Below are 18,632 nucleotides of genomic sequence, written 5' to 3' on the forward strand. Positions count from 1 at the left end.
AGTGGCTAGTAGGAGGCTCAGCTCTGTCCGCACAAAGTGGGGCGTGAGGCGGTTCACGTGGAGGACCCGGAGGGGGTCCCGGGGTGACTGGACGTCTACCAAGTACGTGACCGGGCTCTTCCGCTCAACTACTTTGAAGGGCCTGGTCCATTTATCCTGGAGAGCGCAGGGTTTCACGGGGCCATGACCCACACCAGCTGGCCCGGCTGAAACTAGACTAGCGCGGCGTTCTGGTCGTACCAGCGCTTCATCTCCTCCTGACTCGCCTCCAGATTGGCCTCTGCCATTTCCCGGAACCTCCTAGTCTGATTGCGGAGGGTCAGGACGTAACGGAACACGTCTCGGGGGTGCCTCGGGGCGCCACCTCCCACTCTTCCTTGACCAGGCTGAGGGGCCCCCTGACGGGGTGCCCGTAGAGTAACTCGAAGGGGCTGAAACCCAAGGATTTCTAGGGAACTTCTCAGTATGCGAATAGGAGGCAGGGGAGCAGGAGGTCCTACTTACGCCGGAGGGGCTCTTCCAGGCCTGCGATCATCCCCTTCAGAGTCCGGTTAAACCGCTCTACCAGGCCGTTTCCTTGGGGGTGGTACGGGGTGGTGAATTTGTAGGACACCCCGCACTGTTGCCATAAGGACCTCATGTATCGGGAGATAAAGTTGGTACCGCGATCGCTCACGACCTCGCGAGGAAAACCCATGCGGGAGAAGATCCCCATCAGCGCCCGGCCCACCACGGGGGCCGTGACGGTGCGCAGCGGGATGGCCTCAGGGTAACGAGTGGCATGGTCCACCAGGACGAGGATGAACCGGTGCCCCTGGGAAGTTGGGGGGGGTCCAGAGGTCCTACAATGTCGATCCCGACCCGCTCAAAAGGGGTACTGACGACAGGGAAGGGCTGGAGGGGAGCCTTGCGCTTCCCTCCACTCTTCCCACTAGCATGGCACGTGGGACAGGACTTGCAGTGGGCTTCTACATCCGCTTTCATTCTGGGCCAGTAGAAGTGAGTCACGAGGCGACTGTATGTTTTGTCCTGACCCAAGTGGCCTGCGAGGGGAACGTCGTGGGCCAAGCCCAGGAGGAGGTTTCGGAAGCGTAGGGGTACCACCAGCACCCGGCCGGACCCTAGCTCCACCGACTTCGGTTCGCTGTACAAAAGGTCATTCTCCCAATAGACCCGGTGCGTCCCCGTCTGGTCGCCTGCGGCCTGGGCCTCTGCCTGTTGCCGGGGCCCGACCAGGGAGGGACAGGTAGCCTGCTCTCGGCAAAACTCCTCTCGGGAGGGGCCCCCCTCGTGGCGCCACTGGGCTAATTCGGGCAGATCGCCTAACTCTGTGTCTGGGGTGGAGTCGGAAGGCGGGGGTTCGTCACTGGCGATCGAGCTGCGGGTTCCCACTCCTCGGCCTCCTCAACCTCCTCCCCCAGGGCTACATTGGCTATCTGTCTAGCGGGGGGTGCTGCCTGGGTGGTGCGTGGGGCCATGGGGCATTCAGGGTCGTTGGCGTAATGCCCGGGCTTCTGGCAACGGAAACAAGTGATGGTTACCCGGTGCCCCCGTCTCAGGGGGGCCGGATACAGCTGGTGGGGGTGCCGGGAAAGGCGGAGGTTGGGACTTCGGGGGACTAGCCTGGGGCTCTCTCTGCCCTCCCTGGTTTCCCCCCCCCTCTCTGGCGGGGTGGTCCCTGACTGGCTCGGGGGTACTCCCCTACAGTGCCCCGGGAGACCCGGGTGTTGGTCCAGCGATCCGCCTCGACAGCCAGCTTTCTCGGGTCCGTGAGCTTGCTGTCGAGCAGATGCTGGCGTAGTTCCACAAAGCAGTTGGCAGCCAGGTGTTCCCATAACATAAGGTTGGTTAGTTCTTCCAGGGTGGTTACCTTGCTGCCCTTGATCCACCCATCGAAGGCGCGGCTGAAGAAATTCACATATTCCACTCAGGTGGTACCCGGGATCTTCCTGCAGTCCCGGAACCGCTGGCGGTACATCTCCGGGGTGAGGCCGTACCTTGTGAGGAGGGCCGCTTTCATGTGTTCATAGGAGGTCTGCATGGAAGTGGGTAGGTCGAGCATGGTGTCTCTTCCTTCGCTCAGGAACCGTCCCCATAACCCAGCCCCCCAATCCTTCTGCGGGACCCGATGGGAGGTCATGGCGACCTCGTAGGCCCGAAACCACTGCTGAATGTCATCATTTTTGTAATATTCCTTGACCACATCCTTGGGGATGTGGACCTTCTGCTCCGTCGGGGCGGCCGCCTCCCGGTTCCCCGGGGGCCGCGCTTCTTGCATTCAGTTCTATTTCCTTCAAGCTGCGTTCATGTTCTAGTTGAAGTCTCCTTCCCTCGTGTTCTCGTTGGAGTTTCTTCTCTTCTAGTTCTCCTTGTACTCGCAACTGTTCTACTGCTAGCTTCTTCTCGGCTAATTTCAACTCGCCCTCAATTTTGAGTTTGGCTAATTCGAGCTCGTGATGGCGACTTTTTTCTCTGTCTGCGAGTTCCTCCGGGGATAGGCCCCCGTCTGGTACGAAGCCTCGCACCTGGTTGCTGCTGCGTTCTCCTTGGGAGGGTCCAGCTTCGTCGTGGGGCTCCACCGCTCCTTCTGGGCGGGAGGCTCCAGAATCCACCCAAGCTTTCAGTGCCTTTTGAATATCTTCTTTGGTGTTGAGACCAGTGGTAGCGATTCTGAGTTCCTTACAGAATTGCTTTAGTTCTCTGTGAGTGTACTCTTCCAGCTGTTCCACCTGGAACACGGTACTGGCGTCGTCTTCTACGAGAACCACGGCGTTTCCTTCTGCCATCTTTGTCGGTAGTACGTCAGCCGTTCACGGTACGATCTCTAGATTATGGGCCCGAATCCCATTGCTTGCCACTAATGTTAGAAGGCGACCTCAGAGGGGCCCGGAGGGGGCCCGGACTGCCTTGAGACCCACCCTCGAGGTATCGTAGCCGGGCACTGGCGGGAGACTCCTCAGGGGAGGAACCTCGTATCTAGGATCGCACACTCGGCACCGCACGACAGAGAGACACCACACGAGGAGTTCTTAAGAGCAAATCTTTATCAGATCGGAGTGGTAGGATCTTTATGATCAGCAAGGCAAAATATATACAAGTAGAGCGCAGGCTCACAAAGTCTTGGAGGGGGGTTAGGAGGTAGCGGGACAGTCTTTGGGGGTATGGATCAAATGCAGGAGCGTACCCGGCGCACAGCTCACAATCCTCGAGCTGGGGGATACGCTTGTCGTCGTGGGGTCCGGCGGGACCAAGGGAGTCTGTGGGCGCTGCGAGATACTCAGCAGGCTCGAGTACAAGTTCGGAGGTCTTACGATCTTCGGGGAGCCGCGAGTCACTCAGCAGGGCTCAAGCACAAGTTCGGAGGTCTTACGATCTTCAGGGAGCCGCGAGTCACTCAGCAGGGCTCAAGCACAAGTTCGGAGGTCTTACGATCTTCAGGGAGCCGCGAGTCACTCAGCAGGGCTCAAGCACAAGTTCAGGGGTTTGACGATCTTCAGGGAGCCGCGAGTCACTCAGCAGGGCTCATGTGTTTCCAAGGCGAATCTGCCGGACAGTCCCAGAGCACCCCTTGTTATAGGGCGACTCCTCTTTGATGTCCGGAGTCTGTGCAGGCAGGGGTCTTGTCACCTGGGGGTCGCTTGTTGGGGGTTTCCTGCCATTGTCCTTTGATCCTTTCAGGGCCGGGTCGGGAGGAGCCCCAGACACCCAGCAGGCGTGGAGCCAGCCCTCGGGGAGGCCGGCGGGTCGATCGAAACCCACCTTCCCAGGGAAGCGCAGAGGTGTGATGGAAACTGCTCCTCCCTTTCTCATCCCAAGGGGAGCGCGATGTCCTCCAGCCGGAGTGGCGCCTGTAGGCTAGGGTCGCGCTGGGGCCGGGCGGCCATCTTGGTGCATGAAGTGGGCACGCGGGCCTGGGGTGGCCGAAGGAGGAAGGCCACGGACGGGGAAAGTCCGGGTGTGTGTGTGTTCTGGTGGGAAGGATCGGCTAGGCCAGGGGCTCGGGGCTGGTGTGAGGTGCAGGGGTCAGGTCTGACTATGTTACGAGGGCCGGGTCTAACAATAAAAAAGGGACATTCATGGCCAATAATAGAACCTGGACTGGAGTCAGTAAGTCGGGCAAATGGTGCTAGGCAATGAATCTTCAGACTTTAGAGATGTCCTGGGTCAGCTTCCGAGCCAGTCTTCCACAAGAACATAATCCTGCCCTTTTCAACAGCCCCACAGACAAGGTAGAGGTTGTGTCAGTCAGCTGCTGAAAACGCTTTAGTTGCTGGAGCGCTACAGTATTAGCTACCCAATCCATGAAATGAGATGTTGAGAAAAATAGATTTAAAAAAAAACCCAGACCCCAAAATGGGGCCCGCAGGAGAGGAATTTGTTAAGAGTGAAAGAAATAGGTTGAGACCACATCGACGGGAGGGGGGCAAAAAAGGAACCTGGTGAGGGCGTGCCTATGTGCATGGATGGAGGTGCGAGTCTTGTGATGTTCTAATGCTTATATAAATACCATCAGGATACAATTTTTATTTTCAACAGCTTTAGAAACATTTTCTGGTACCACCACAAGGCAGCAGGAATACCCACAGGTTGAGAGTGGGAAGATGCCAGGAAAAAGCGATTGAGTATACCAGCACAATGTCTACTAGCTCAATGAAGACTATATAGTAAAATGTGCTAGTTTAACCATACTTATTTACCAGAAAAAAAGACCAGAAAAAAGTAGGAAGACTAAAGAAAGACAAAATAGAGTGACTTTAATTGTGTTAGACTGTTTGAATAAGTATGTTCCAGCTTCCAGAGAAACAAGTCTGTAACAAATTCAAAATCATCATGGAGGTACAGTTTCCAAGGTTCTGCATCTCTGAAGAGGCCACAAACAAAGGCTTATGTTTTAAATTGGGAGATTATCAAACTGCTACCAGATGTAAAAAAATTTAAAAATGTAAAACGCAAGATTAGCATGAATCTTAAGGTGAATGACCGTTTTTCTGCCCTAATAAACTCAGCCTTTAAGACTACACACATCTCCCAGCTTTTTACACCTCTAAAGGGTTGAAGTTAGAGAGGAGGTTAAGTGAAATCAAGGGAAGAAACATGAACTCACCAGAACCACTACATCCACTCCAGCCTGCACTAGCAGGTCAAGGCGATACTTGTCATCCTCACGAGTCCCAATGGCTGCCCCGCATAGCAGCTGCTTTCGGGAGTCCTTTGATGCAAGTGGGAAGTCGCGGTTCTTTTTCAGATCTGTCCGGGCAATGATGGCAATCAGCTCGTCACTGTCATTCACGATGGGAAGCTTTCCTGTAAGAGATGAGGCAAGAGGAAAACTCATCACGGAGGAGGAGCCCATCACACCGGGGATTAGCAGCGGAGCTCGTTAAGGTCACTCTTCCAAAACAGTACATTTCGTAAAACGTCTGCAGGGAAACAATGAGATATCGAAGCAGGTCAGACACTCTAATGCACTCACAACCAGAAAATAGACTATTGTTGGGGGTCAAATACTAAGTAGGGCCAGCTATCCATCATGGTGCTCCCAAGCTCAGTTTCCTTACATGATAGAAATACTTGCACTATGTATTGATTAGCATGAACAGGTTTTAAATCAGATGTTAGTTCTAGAAAGAGGCCATATTTTAGGGATGAATGTGGTTTTCCAGCTGATTCTGGATACAATAATAAGAGGACGCAACTTGTTCCATCATGCTGCTACAGTTTGTGGACTGTGCCAAGTGTAACAAAACAGACTTAAGTGGTAGATAATAATAAAAAGGCAATAGGTCACCGGGTAACGCATACAAGTTTATTACTATCAGAAGCAAATGGTGAGAGATGAAAACCAAATACCCTGAGGTTCACTTTAAAGGTAACATTACTTCTTGGCACCAGATTACTTGGAGGGAAAGCTGGATAGCTGCTTTCAATATCCACAATATTTCCCTTCAGACTTTATGACAAATGAAGCAGTTAGTAGGCTGTGCTGTTAGCAGAAAGAGTAGGAACAAAAACAAAGCATGGCACTTGAGAAAAGTTTCTGAAGCCAGAGTTCCAGCGTCCTGCCACACGCTAAAAGGGTACCTTCATCAATCCAGGTATACCTTTCATCGATGGAATTTTCTCCATAGTACCATGGCAAGAGCAGTCGCTAGGGTCACAGTTATTACTGCACAAAAGCCCTATAAATTGTGAAGAGAGTCAACGAAGAACAGAAAGCAGTGTGGACTTTAAGAGGAAAGAGCTTGGTAAAAGTTTGAAAACATTTACTAGCTTTCATGTGCATTATCCTCAAAATAATCATACCAATGGAGATTCTAGTTAATGTCAAATTACTGGTGCCACACAACTTTGCACTGACAGTCTAGTGCAAAATGGAATATTTGCATTCAACAACCAGTGCACTTGTGGGTTTGCACACACAGTTTCGAAATTGCACTGGATTCAAATTGCATGGCAATGGTCTCGGAATTACATATTCTGACCAAATGAGACGTGGAGGTAGCTGACAGATGGTTCGGGGTGTCCACTGGCGATAAAATGGATACAATGTATTTTATTTGGTACATTTAGACAACAACTGAAAGTAAAATGCCCATTTACAGTACCGGTGTTTTAGTCTCCAAGCATCACCACTGGGCTGTATGGAACATATTTTCAACATCTACTCATCCTAAGGTTCCTATTGTTGGGTGCCTGCCTTTACTCTCCTCAACTGGCTAGTCAGCAGAACATGATGAAATCAGAGAGGATTTTTTTTATTGTAATCCAACAATTCCCTCGTCTTACTCCAGCAAGAACATGTCCTTTCCAAGACTTCGTATCCAACTTTCTGCCCCAGGGTCTACAGAGAATATGGGTACGAGACAAGTATCAAGTATCAAGGTCTATGGGTTCATGGTGCCCACAGGTGATAAAGTGGGTACAGTGCATTTGGAAAAATTGGGAAGGAACAAAAATCCTAATGCAAATGTTGGGTACGTCTTTTAGTCGCAGGCATCACATCTGTGCTATCTGGAAATGTACCACAACCATATATTATCAAATATCTATGAATCTTAAGACTTCTCACACTGCATACCAGACCTCCCTCATCATGATAAACTTCATGTTGAAGCATTGCCCTAGACAGTTAGTTATAGTTTCAGCAATGCGTTTCCCAAAACATGGTTATTGTCTTTAGTCTTCTTCAAATAGGAAGATATCCCAGTAGTTGGACTGTGGGTACTAGACATGCAGGAGTTTCAAAGGTTTTTGAACAGGGATCCATACACTAGCCACCTGGTAAGGCTTTTGATGGGTGAGCGTTCGTAGGTGTTGTCTGCAGTATTTGGCCTTGGGTTGTCTTCCACCAAGTAAAATCTACCAAACCAAGACGTGTATAAAAAAAAATAGGAGACCCAAGGAAATCCAGGGTGATGTGGCAGCATGTTTGAATGTTAGATTCCCCGGAATACCCTGCAAATGTCAAAAGGGAGGAGTGGGGGTTTGGTAATCACATTTTCTGAACTTTGATGCCAAAAAAAACACACCCAGATCATCACCTAAAGGTCTTCCTAGCCAATGTTCCTGAACCGCTCTAGCTAAAAACATTAACATATTTGTGGGTGTGTCTACAGCAAGGGACAGATCTAGGCTAGAACACTGGCAGTGTGAAGACAACATTGATAGGGAACAGAATCTTTTTTCTGGTAGACATGTTTGATTACTGAGTCATGGGATATTTGCTGCTCCCCATAAAATAGTGACTTTTGGTCATGGAAATGTGAAGAAATTCAGTTTTTTAAATAACAGTGTGATATTTGCAGGGCATTCAGGCACTCCTGCAAGCCAGAGCAGTGAGGACTCCCCCTAAGGTATGGAGTTCTCCACAGTGCCTGGGGTTGGTAGGTTTCCCTAGGTTCCTACTCTGGGTCAAAATACCTTAGTTATCCACATCTCAAATATTGACCCAATACCACGCTTTCATATGGTTGCCATGGCTGGGCCTTTCCTATCCCCAAATACAAGTTTACCCTCATTTACATCAGAAGTGTAGGAATGCAGGATCCTAGAACATTTATCTCTACCATGGATCACCTTTTAAGACCATGAAAAGACTACAACGGACTCAGAACTCGGCTGCCAGACTACTCTTACATATACAACCACAAGACCACATCACCCCTCCCTTGAAAGCCATGCATTGGTCACCGGTTGCCAGAAGATCAACATTCAAGATGCTTTGTATCACCCACAAAGTGATACATGGAACGGGACCGCTCTTCATCAGGAATAAAACCACCAAACCCATTCAACAAAGGAACCTCCGCTCCAGAGTGGCACCTCGCCTCAAAATCCCAAGATATAAGAGATAAAACAATGGGTGGCACATCATTCTCTGTTGAAGCAGCCAAACTATAGAACTCTTTACCCCCCCCCAAACATAAGATCCACAGATAACCAACTTCTCTACAGAAAACTACTTAATTGGCTCTTCCCCACATAACCACCATACGCAAACAGACATATACACCATATCTCTCTGTATTTAAGCATTCATTAGTACTATAGATATGTACCTATAAATGTGTATTGCTTTGTATAACGTGTAGAATACTTATGTTTAAATATATATATATATATATATATATATATATACACACATACACACACACACAGTTTCGCTTAACAAATGTACATATAACTAATAGTACATTGTTCTATGTTTTAACATGTATATAAGTGACTGCATAAATAAGTAAATCTTTTTATCATAACTATTTATATACAATGGATTCACTATTGATCTAAAAAGGAATATGCTACTTACCAGTATGCATCTGTTCTTGGCATGTAGAGCAGCAGATTTACACACTTGTGCATAGATCGCCATCTGGTGTTGGGCCCGGATGTTTGCAGTTTGTTTTTCCACTTGGAAAGTCTTTGGAAGTCACGAGGTCGGTGACTCCTCCTTTAGATCGTATTGCGCATGGGCTTGGGCTCCATCCTCAGATTGTTTTTCGCCAGCAGGGAAATAGAGCGTAGTAATAAACAGTGAAGATGCCCATGTGTGTTGTATCTAAATAAGATAAACTGGAACAGATAAAGGTAGCCGGGGAGGCGGGTGGGTGTGTGTAGATCTGTAGCTCTACATGCCAAGAACAGATGCATACTGGTTAGTAGCATATTCTGTTCGAGGCATATGAGCTGCAGATTACACACTTGTGCATAGATTATATAGCAGTACCCACCCTTAGCGGCGACCACCCGTATCTGTTGCAGTGGTTTGAAATAATGTTTGGAGTACAGCCTGGCCCACACTAGCCTGTTGCTTAGTTTGCACATCAACACAATAGTGTTTAGTGAAAGTGTGCGGTGTTGACCATGTAGCTGCTTTGCAGATATCTTCTAATGGGATGTTTCCTAGAAAAGCTATTGAAGCCCCTATTTTACGTGTAGAATAGGCTTTAGGGGGAACGGATAGCGTTAGTTTTGCTTTGTGGTAGCAAATCTGAATGCATTTGACAATCCACCTAGCTATCCCCGACTTGGAGATGGGGTTGCCCTTGTGTGGTGGAGAGAAAGAGACAAACAGTTGTTTGGTCTTACGGAAAGGTTGTGTTCTCTCGATGTAGTAGAGTAAGACTAGTTTGACATCTAGTGTGTGGAGAGCTCTTTATGCAACAGTTTGTGGTTGCGAGAAGAATACTGGTAGTTCTACAGATTGGTTTAGGTGAAAAGGAGAAATGACTTTAGGGAGGAATTTTGGGTTGGTACAGAGAACAACTTTGTTATGGTGCATTTGTAGGAAAGGTTCTTGAATGGTAAATGCTTGTATCTCACTGACCCTTCTGAGGGAAGTGATGGCTACGAGAAAAGCGGTTTTCCAGGTTAAAAATTGGAGTTCACATTTGTGCAATGGTTCGAATGGAGGCCCCATTAGTCTGGTGAGAACGATATTTAGGTTCCACACAGGTGAGGGTGGCACTCTGGGGGGAATTATTCTTTTAAGGCCTTCCATGAAGGCTTTAATGGCAGGTACTCTAAAAAGGGATAGATGTTGCCCGTTTTGTAGGTAAGCTGCTATAGCTGCGAGGTGCAGGCGAATGGACGTATAGGCTAGATTACACCTTTGTAGGAGTAAGTAGCCTATGATGTGTTGAATGGAGAAGTCTAGGGGATTGATGGTGTTGTTGTGACAATAGACAACAAAACGTTTCCACTTGGCGGCGTAGCACGCTCTAGTGGTGGGTCGCCTAGCTTCCTTGCTGACGTTCATACAGTCAGGGGGAAGATTTAGATAACCGAATTCTAGGACTTCATTAGCCAGATCGCAAGGTTGAGCTGAACTGGGTCCGGGTGTGTGATCTCTCCATGGTTCTGGGTTAAGAGGTGTGGAGAGAGGCGTAATTTTTGGTGCGGTACTATAGATAGTTCCAGCAGTGTGGTGTACCACGGTTGTCTGGCCCAAGTTGGAGCTACTAGGATTAGTGTGAGGGAGTGTTGCTGTAGTTTGCGCACAACTGAGTGGGAGATGCGGAAATGCGTACGCAAATCTGCCTGACCAGTTCATCCAGATCGCATTTCCTTTGGACAATGGGTGTGGATATCTGGCGGCGAAGCTTGGGCATTTGGTGTTTTCGTGGGTGGCGAAGAGGTCTATCTGTGGATGCCACAACATCTGAAAGTACGGGTGTAGAACTTGTGGGTGGAGTTCCCACTCGTGAATTTGTTGTGTTTGTCTGCTGAGCAGATCTGCCATAGTGTTTTGGACTCCTGGGACAAGCCGAGCTAGGAGAAAGATTTTCTGGGCTATGGCCCATCTCCATATGCTCTGTGCTAGCTGAGAGAGCTGTGGAGACTGTGTGCCGCCTTGTTTTTGAATATAGTACATGGCTGTCATGTTGTCTGTGCGGATTAGGAATGCCTTGCCTGAAGTCTGCGTTTGAAAAGATTTTAGGGCTAAGAAGATTGCTAGTAACTCCAGATGGTTGATGTCGAGTAACTTTTGTTGAGGTGTCCATGTGCCCTGCACGGTGAGATGTAATAGATGAGCTCCCCAGCCGGAGAGCGATGCGTCTGTGGTTAGTACTATCTGGGGATCCAGGTCCAGGAATGGTCGACCTGTGGAAAGGTTTGTGGTGGTCCACCACTGCAGAGAGCGATGGGTGCGACCGTCTACCAACACCAGATCTGTTAAATGACCCTGGGCCTGGTTCCATTGGCGTGCTAAGCACTCTTGGAGAGGACGCATCTGGAGTCTTGCGTGAGGTACTATGAAGATGCAAGAGGCCATCATCCCTATTAGTTGCATAAACACTCGAGCTGGAAGGGAGTGTTGTGCCATGAATTTTGCGCGTAGAGCCGGAATACTTGTAATCCTGGCAGGATTGCCGTAGGCTAGCGCTTTTGAGGTGTCTATGGTGGCACCGAGGTATTGTTTTATGTGGGATGGTTGTAGATGGGACTTTGCGTGGTTTACTGTGAAGCCCAGTTGGTGAAGTAGCTGGATAGCGGCATGCGTGTGTTGTACACACTGGCTGTATAAACTGGTTTTTATTTGCCAGTCGTCTAGGTATGGGAAGACATGGATGTGTTGTCTCCTGAGGTGTGCTGCCACTACTGCTAGGCACTTGGTGAATACACGTGGTGCTGTTGTGACTCCGAACGGGAGTACTTTGAATTGGTAGTGTTGGCCGTCCACTACGAATCTGAGGAACTTCCTGTGAGCGTTGTGCACTGGAATGTGGAAATAAGCGTCTTTTAGGTCTAAAGTGGTCAGGAAGTCGTTTTGGGAAAGCAGTGGAAGTACCTGGTGCAGCGTTACCATTTGAAAATTGTCTGAGTGTATGTATTTGTTTAGGGGCCTGAGGTCTAGGATGGGCCGCAGGGTCTCAACCCTTTTTGGTATGAGAAAATATAGGGAGTAGACCCCCATATTTCGTTGGTTGGTAGGAACGTGTTCTATCGCCCTTTTCTGTAGGAGGGAGATTACCTCCTGCTTTAGTAGTGTTAGATGTTCTTGTGACATTGGGCGTTGTCTGGGTGGAATGTTTGGGGGTGGGGGGGGTAGATATTAGTTCTAGGCAGTAGCCTGACCAAATTATTTGTGTTACCCATTTATCTGAGGTGATTGTGGCCCAGACAGGGCGGAAATTTTGGAGTCTGACCCCGACTGGAGTGGGATGGTCTGGGGAGTGGAGGGAAGTCATTGGGTAGGTGCGGTGGCAGAACGGGCGGTGTTTGTTTTGCCTCTGCCTTTGTTATTGTTGCCCCTGTAGCCGCCTCTTTGGTAGCCCCTTGTAAAGGTGGACTGGGTAGGGGCCTTATATGAAGTGGAAGCAGTGTCGGAGGAGTAGCCTCTGGATGTGCTCCGACAGGAAGAGCGGCGAAAGGAGCGCCTGGGAGGGTGTGATTGTAAAGCCCCAATGGATTTTGCCGTGTCCGTGTCTTTTTTCATCGTTTCTAGGGCCTCATCCACTCAGATGTTCCTGGTCAAAGGGATGGTTGAGGATGGATGCCTGTACCTCCAGTTTAAAACCTGAGATCCTTAGCCAGGCATGGCGACGGAGGAGGACACTAGTATTGATGGCCCTGGAGGCTGTGTCTGCTGCATCTAGGGCACAACGTATGGAGGTATTAGTAATGGTTTTGCCCTCCTGAATTAGCTCGTTGGCCCTAGGTTTGATTTATCAGGGAGATGTTGCATTATGGCTTCTAATTCGTCATAATGGGCCCTGTCATACCTGGCTAGTAGCGCTTGTGTATTAGCGATACGCCATATGTTGGCAGCTTGAGATGCAGTACGCTTGCCTGATGCGTCCAAGAGTTTAGACTCTTGGTCAGGTGGTGGTACTTCGCCTGACGCTTGGGAGTTGGCCCTTTTACGTGCTGTGGACACTACCAGAGAATCTAGTGGTGCTGGCCCTCTGATGTAGGAGGGATCTGTAGGGGCGGATTTATATTTCTTTTCAATGCGCGGGTTAATGACCCTGGCTCTGACTGGGTCTTTAAAGACCTCTGGCGCATGTTTTATAACTCCTTGAGCATAGGCAATATGGAGGTAGTCCTATGTGTGGTGTCAAACTTATCGAGGAGGAAATCCTCCTCCACGGGGGTCGGTATGGAGATCTACCCCGTGATAGTGTGCCGCCCTTTGTAGTAGATGGTTGAACCCCAGTGAGTCTTCTGGTGGGGAAGGTCTGGAAGGGTAGAGATCATCCTGTGGGACATTAGGGATGTCAGGGATATTATAATCGTCCCATGGGTCTGGGGAGCCTGTGGGAGTGGGGTCCCCTGTAGGTGAATCTTGGGGCACGTCTCCTATGTCATCATATGGATCCCCCTGATCATCATCATCCGGAGAGGGTGTCGGAGAATGATGAGGTGGGGGCGGAGACGGTGGAGGAGGGGAAGGTGGAGGAGGCGGGGGAAGGTATTCTGAAAGGAGGAGAGGTAGCAGAGTCCTTCCTCTTTGGAGGTGGAGGCGGATCAGGTTTATCCAGCTGTCTCTTTTTGATGGAGAGCATCAAATGTCCGGTTTTAGGATCCTTGGCTAGTGTTTTTTGTAATGGATCCGGTGTAAAAAGTTCTGGTGATGTTGGTTGATCCGTCGGTGCCGAAGGCGTCGGGGCCGTTGGTTTTTTGGCTTTATCCGCGCTGGTTCGTTGTTTGGAACTATGCTTGGAAAAGTCTGATTGTTTGGTCGGCGCCGAGGTGGATTTCGGCTTCGAAGTGTCGGTGCCGGTGGCCTTGTGTGCTTTTGTCGGTGCCGAAGATGGTGTTGGCACCGAGGAGCTGGTTCTCGACACCGAGTGTTTCGGTGCGGGGCTCGGTGTCGAAGCGGAGGCCATTTTCTTTTTCGGTGTCAAAGAGTGTTTATCGGCACCAACGGTGGGCTGGCTCGAGCCCGCGCTGCCGGAAGGCTTTATCGGCTTCTTTACCGGGCCCGAAGGTGCGGTGTGGGAAGCAATGTCTTTGGTCTTGCTTAGGCCCGGAGGCGAAGGCGTGACCGAAGCCTTTTTCGATGCCTGCGAGGGTGTGGAGGGGGGGGGGGGGGGGGGGGGGTCGGTGGGGGTGTAGATTAGTACTCACGACCCTCTGTGCCGGAGATATGTCCTCGACAACTGAATCGTCGGCTTCGGAGGCGCTGACGAGTCCCTAGTCGGTATGGTGTTCTTCTGGAGCGTCGACGCCTTCCCCGAAGATATCGTCCGGAATCGTCGTCAACGAGTGTGCCATGGTTCTTCGAGCCCTTCGGTCTCGAATGGTTTTCATGGACCGGAAGGACTAACACGCCGGACAATCTTGAGCCTCTTGTTCAGGGGAGAGGCAGAGATTGCATACTTCGTGGAGATCGGTGTGGGGGAACTTGGACCCACAGCGAGGGCACTTCTTGAAGGGAGTCCTTTCCATTAGCCAGGACCGGAGCTTGGGTAGGCCCGAAGACCGTCGCCGCCGACCGGAATCGAAGGTTTTTGCCGATGAGAGGCTCGTCGAGTGGGGAGATCGCGATCGAAAACAATACCGCGAGTTGGGGTGAGGATTGCGCGTCGATCGTCGAACTGGAAGCTGTTCGGAACCGGAGCGCGAAGATCACATCCGAGCCCGATGGCGGAAAAAAAGAGGATGGAGCCCAAGCCCATGCGCAATCCGATCCAAAGGAGGAGTCACCGACCTCGTGACTTCCAAAGACTTTCCAAGAGGAAAAACAACTGCAAACATCCGGGCCCAACACCAGATGGCGATCTATGCACAAGTGTGTAATCTGCAGCTCATATGCCTCGAACATATATATATCAATCAAATAAATAAAACTAATTTAAAGTACAACAACACTTGGAAGCCAGAGTTTATTTAATGCATCTTTAATCTACATATACTACCGTTCTTTATGCATCTATATACCATGTACTTTATTACTTTTGGATCTATATATTTATTACTTTTACTTATTACTTTTCGTCTTATTCAGCATATCCAATGCACTACCCTACTTTTCACCCTACACCGCTCTCAATATATTCTCTAGCTCAACTCGGACTCATCTCAAACCTCTTTCTACTACTCTTTCCAGTTCACTAGCCTATTTCTCACCCTATCAATATATCCATTACCCCCACTCCCTCATTCATCCCAAACCCTATACCACTACTATGATCCCCAAAATAACCCTTTCAAGACTCTTCCCTACTTTTACTATTCCAATCCCCCCAAAACAAGCGTCCCTCGCTGCCAAAATCCTTGTGCTGCGGGTGTTGGCTCACTCATAGAACTCTTGAATGTTGTATTACAGAGGTTAAAGTGAAGTTATGATTAGCAGTGGTTATAACGTGTTTAGAAATCTCAGCTGCAAGATGATTTACAACATTCGTAATTGCACCCGTTTCATTGATACTGAGGTCATGAGATTTAACTTTGGTGCGCGAGTTATGGTTTACATGGCTGCTATGCAAGTTATATTTTGCTCCTAACCACAAGAATTTCAATGGTCATTCTTTTTAATTTGTAACCATAACTGCACTTTAATTGTGGTTTCTAGATGGATTTCCCAGGTTGTTTTTTTTGGGGTTTTTTAACATACGCTGAGGTGTTAAAATTAATGCTAGTAATAACTCGACTTTAACATTTGGTTTTTATCGTGGACTGAATATGTAAACATTAAAAGGTCAGTGAAAGAGTCAATCAATTTTGGCTTGCTGAGGAAATTATTGCTTTACTGAATAAATGATTTTGCTCTTACACTTCCGGATAGAAATGTAATATTGCATATATCCCAAGAAATGGGCTTAGTTCCTAAACTAATCTGAAGGAACTATTGTGCCTTTCAGCACCCGTGTATGTAGTAATGCAGCAGTGTTCATACCTTGTCAAAAATGGCAACTTCTTCTAAATATCTTTGATTACAGTTTGACTTGACAGTTTGAAGGCCTCCCTATGGCTTTAGTTTGATCAGGACCTTCTTCTGGGAAGTGTCTGCAATAAAATGAATCTGGCTATTTAAACTCTAATCACTTCATGCAACAGCAAATCTGGCATGACCCTTCATATATCAACCGAGTACAACCAAGCATGAGCGATCTGCTCCCTATAGCAGGCTTCCCAGGAGAATTCTCTCCTTATGCAGGCAAAGATGCTGTTTAGGTCTCTGCTCTCGACAGCAAGCATGTGCCGTCTCAAACCGAGACATGATATATCTACTGCTGTGGACTTCAGCCCACCCATAGGCTTGCCATTTGCTGGCACTATTGTTGCCCCATTTTGCGTGCTCGCCATTTGTCAAGTGCATGCATATGTCATGCAGCTTCCGGTGTTTAGCCCTCCCTGAGAGCACCACACAACTTCTTTTAACAATATGCAGTGGCCATTGTAGGGATTTGTTTCGGAGCTACTTTGTGCATCTTGTACATTCTGCCTGCAGTGGCACTGAAAACAGCGGCAATCCCTTATTTATTTATCCCCAGCCACTACCTTCCACAGCCACAGGCCCTGTATCAGCCATGTGTTGTCACCGTGATTTCACCTTACCAGTGCAACCGAACCCCCTTCTCCTGGGTTCACAATGAAAAAGCTGTCAGCAGAAACGTCTGGCAACACTGCTGCCCAGTCGACGCTTTTTGAAAGTGCTAGGATATGCCAAATGTCTGGTCATCAAGAAGATAGTCCTAACAGAGGTCATTCATAACATGCTCTGCATTTGCCAAGCTTCTGAAAATCCCGAAACTTGACATTAATGGAGCCCTGGTATGTACGGAGTGTTATATTGAAAAAATACGGGGGCATAATCAAAGCCTTGCTAAATCGAAACTATTCCACAGTTATGGAAATGTTTTAATTGTGCCACCGGTATTTATCTCACTTTAGTTTCTGAGGAAGCCTCTTGCAAATTACACTAATTTACTTTTAAGCTTTTCATAAAACATCACTGGGCTGTTATGTGCAGTCCAGTGCACAGATTGCCAACTGAGGACCAACATGACCGCACAGTTTGGACTTCTCCACATGACCAAAGTGTGTGGTTTTTGGGAAAATCACTGCATTCCATTGCATCTCAGTTAATTTATTTTCCATAAATGTGAGCATGTTCCATGCACTAAAAAAACTGAGCCTACTCCCTCTTGATCCGAACAGGTTTTTAATATTATTGTTAAACATATACATTTTTAGCAAGTACTGTACTTGTTTCAAATGGCTCGAGTTTTCAAATTACCTGTTTAATTGTATAGTTACACAACAGATGGCCTTGGGGTCAAATTCATTAACGTTGCCTCCTTTTTTTAGGACTGGTCAACTAGACAGCACATATGCAGTCTGCCACAAGCCGTCTTGTGGGCTTCCCAAGAACATACTGGAGGTAGGAGCCGGCATATCTCTAACCATTAGTTGGCTTTCAGGTCACCTTCCTTTGTATACTTCTTATTCATGTCCCAGTTTGTCAATCTTGTCATAGTCCCTCCCATGCAGCATTGATTCTTTATCACTAATTTTGATAGGCTGGCTTCTATGCTTACACTGGTTGTGGCTTCTATGCTTCCACTGGTTGTGTTGCAATCACTACTTTTTTATTTTCAGTTAAGCACTTCATGAGAGTAGTTTTATTCAGCCTTCTCATTGTGTACTCTTCTCCCTCTGCAATCAGTGTTGCTCTGTCATCCGTGTGCTTCTCCCCGCCCCCAATATATCACGCTCATGTCCTAATTTACTTAGTAAGCTGCTTGCTTGATGGTGTGCTTCTCCCCACCTGCACCACCTTTTCTCACCTGTTGCTTCTCCTTCAGCCACCCATGCCCCCGGTGTTGCTTACGCCCCCCCGCCCACACACAAGCCTCTTGTGTTGCTTCTGCCCCCAATCCCAGTGCTCCCACCCACTTTAAAAAATAATAAATACAAGTTTTCCAGAAAACAAAAACACCAACATCATTTTGCAGTGGAGCGTGCTTACAATATGATGCCGCAAAGCCTCAAAGAAATAAAACAAAATTTAAAAAAAATGTTCTCCAACCATGCTGCACAGCATAGAGGATGTTGCATGGCTTTAAAGCCAAACAAATGGATTCAAAGTGCTTTGCGAATGTTGTTTGCCAGGCATGCCAAAAGTACTACTTTAGAGAAAAAGAGAAGAAAAAAAAAATGACTCCTGTGCCCACATAAGACAAAGATTGACTGAGCAGAGATGTGTACTTTTTCTGGGGCTACTCAACTTTGTAAACGGTGTATGTAAACAGCAATCACAAGTCCTAGAAACACATCTTCTCAATGGAAATTGAAATGCAGAGTTACATTAACAATGAAAAGCTTGTGTGGATTCAATGCCATCTTCATGCAGATGCTGTGGTGAGAGGGGAAAGGGGTGCATATCAACTAAGAGAGCAACACTTAGTTTTCCTGTGATGCAGAGATGTTAAACTCCAAGTGTACCTTTCTTGCTGCGTTGTAGGATTTCATTGGCTTCGTTCAAAGTGATACCGGCAAGAGCAACAACCAAGTCATCTCGTTTTGTCATCACCTGAGGAAAAAACATGCACAGGTTATGTCAACTTGCAGGATATTTATTTCAAAATGTCTGTGTGGCACTCACAAGACATATGCACAAAGAATTCCCACTACAGTGGACCTTGAAGCCAGAAGTTAAAATTATGCAGGAAATATATTAA

General features: G+C 48.2%; 1 protein-coding gene across 9 annotated transcripts in view; it reads right to left on the minus strand.

Moving 5' to 3' along the window:
- Window positions 1-18,632, minus strand: part of IMPDH1 (inosine monophosphate dehydrogenase 1) — a 330,559-nt gene that overhangs the window by 110,983 nt on the left and 200,944 nt on the right. For all 9 annotated transcript variants that reach the window (XM_085653671.1, XM_085653673.1, XM_085653672.1 and 6 more), the window contains 2 exons: window positions 18,397-18,484; window positions 5,105-5,304 (listed from right to left, as the gene is read on the minus strand). In XM_085653671.1, coding sequence (XP_085509797.1) covers window positions 5,105-5,304; window positions 18,397-18,484 — 288 coding nt within the window. The remainder of the gene's footprint in view (window positions 1-5,104; window positions 5,305-18,396; window positions 18,485-18,632) is intronic.

This window comes from Triturus cristatus, chromosome 4_1, assembly GCF_964204655.1.
Source record: "Triturus cristatus chromosome 4_1, aTriCri1.1, whole genome shotgun sequence".
NCBI lineage: Eukaryota > Metazoa > Chordata > Amphibia > Caudata > Salamandridae > Triturus > Triturus cristatus.